The sequence below is a fragment of the Stegastes partitus genome, unplaced genomic scaffold (genome assembly GCF_000690725.1).
Source record: "Stegastes partitus isolate 25-593 unplaced genomic scaffold, Stegastes_partitus-1.0.2 Scaffold27, whole genome shotgun sequence".
Classification (NCBI taxonomy): Eukaryota; Metazoa; Chordata; class Actinopteri; family Pomacentridae; genus Stegastes; species Stegastes partitus.
In genome coordinates this window covers 110,246-112,212 of record NW_007577758.1, presented here as the reverse complement: position 1 = coordinate 112,212, position 1,967 = coordinate 110,246, and the positions used below count along the sequence as shown (strand labels likewise).

The 1,967-nt window shown below is 56.9% G+C and overlaps 1 protein-coding gene across 1 annotated transcript in view; it reads left to right on the top strand.

The window, feature by feature from the left end:
• Positions 1-627: 627 nt before the first annotated feature.
• The window catches only part of mcm8 (minichromosome maintenance 8 homologous recombination repair factor), a 21,572-nt gene continuing 20,232 nt past the window's right edge, over positions 628-1,967 (top strand). The window contains exon 1 of the mRNA XM_008298006.1: positions 628-1,876. Coding sequence (XP_008296228.1) covers positions 628-1,876 — 1,249 coding nt within the window. The remainder of the gene's footprint in view (positions 1,877-1,967) is intronic.

The window sequence follows — 1,967 nt, the reverse complement described above, 5'->3', positions numbered from 1 at the left end:
AACCATGATGCAGTGAGTCGGCAAGCAAACAGCTGCAAAGTGTCATGACCCCCCAGCCCTTGCCTGTCTCCCTCTTTTTCTCCCTCTTCTCCCTCCTGTCTGCCTCTCCCTCTCTGTCCCTCTCCCTCTCTGTCCCTGTGCATCTTGGCTCTAATCAGGACAGTCACCCTCAGCTGCAACTTCGGACTCACCTGCACACTATCACCACTGCTCCTATAAATACTTGGTTCATTCCACCACAAGCCGCCGGATCATAGATTTTACATTTGGACGTTTCTGCCAGTCTCCACTTCGCCTCTCCCTGGATTTCCCTGAGCCTGTCTGCCCCCTCTGTTTTCCCTCCTTAGTGAGCATTCCTGTTTGTGTGAGTTTTCCCGTTTTTTTGTAACTTAGAATCCGTTAGGTTTCCCCCTCCGTTCTTAGCAGGAGTTTTCTCTGGTTTTGTAGTTTTGTCCTTTTTTGAATTCTGTCTATTTGTTTCGTTCTGTTTCCCACTCTGTTTAGTCTACACCCTTGTATTTAGTTTTCAGTTTTGTTTCTGCCTTATTAAAATCCTTTTGCACTGTACCTGCCTGTCAGCCTGATCTGTGTCTGCTCCTGGGTTCCCCGATTGCCCCCCGTGACAGCATGATCCGGCCAAGAATGAACCCAGCAGACACAGAGTCTGGCCTGGACTCATTGCCTGCATCTCCCATAAATCCTTTTGAGGAGGAGGACTCCTATCAATATCTTGACCACATTATTCACTTCTTTGGACTTTGGAAGGAGGCTGATGATCCCTGCCTCAAACAGCTTTTTTTGAAGTTCGCGCTCGATGTGGTTGTAGAAAAACCCTGGCTGTGGGGCTCACTACCAGAGTTCCTCTTTGATTTTATTGGCCCCCCTGGTTCCCAGCCTGCTGGCTCCCTTCCCGCTCCAGAGGTGGCTAGCTTTCAGCCTACAGGCCCTGAGCCCTCTCTCTGCAGTGTGGGTATAGTGAGCCTGCAGCCTGTTGACAACCCAGGACCTGCAGCCCCTTTCTCTGTTAACCAGGAGGTTAACAGACATGTCTCTGCACCACCAACAAACCCCACTACTCCTGCCCCCCCTGATAGTTCTGCTGATGATTGTAAGTCTCCCTTCTGGGGAACCCGCCTGGCCTGTAAAACGCCACCTAGTGAAAAGCGAGGTTTCCGAAGCAGAGGAAGCCGACAGTCAACTCCCATGAGCATCTCGTCTAGTGAGCTGACCTCCTTTTTGTTGGATAGAGCCTTGGGTTTAGACAATTTTGAGGCTTTATCACCCAGTTCTCCAACTGAACATGGCCACTTTGACTCTAAAGAGCCACTTCCTGGAAGACTTTCCAGGAAGAGGCGTGGCTCCAGGCAACGCCAGACCTCGCCGCTCCTCAGCGCCGCAGAGGTCCCAACGCGTCCGTCACACCGGTCCTGTATTCTGGCCATTCCTGGGCGGGTCGACGCCGCCTCCGATCCTGTCCGTGTCTCCGAGCGGGTCGACGCCGCCGTCTCTACCGATGCTGTTCCCGAGCGGGTCGACGCCGTCTCTACCGGCTCGAGAAGCTGGGACATCCTTGACCCAAATCAAGCTCTTCCTGGCGAGCAGACTGCCCCAGCTTCTCATGCTTCTGAGCCCCAGCCTACTTTGGCATCCTCTGCTCCAGAGGGGCTCCGCCGTCGCTGGCTCCCGGCCCGAGTCCAGCCCCTCACAGGGGCTCCACCGTCGCCTGCTCTCGGCCAGAGTCCGGCCCCTCACAGGGGCTCCGACGTTGCCGTCTCCCGGCCCGAGTCCGCCCCCTCACAAGGGCTCCGCCGTCGCCGGCTCCCGGCCCGAGTCCGGCCCCTGAGGGGGGCTCCGACGTCGCCTTCTCCCGGACCGAGTCAGGCCCCTCACAGGAGCTCCGCCGTCGCCGGCTCCCGGCCCTTCAGAGGGGCTCCGCCGTCGCCGGCTCCCGGCCCAAGTCCGGCCCC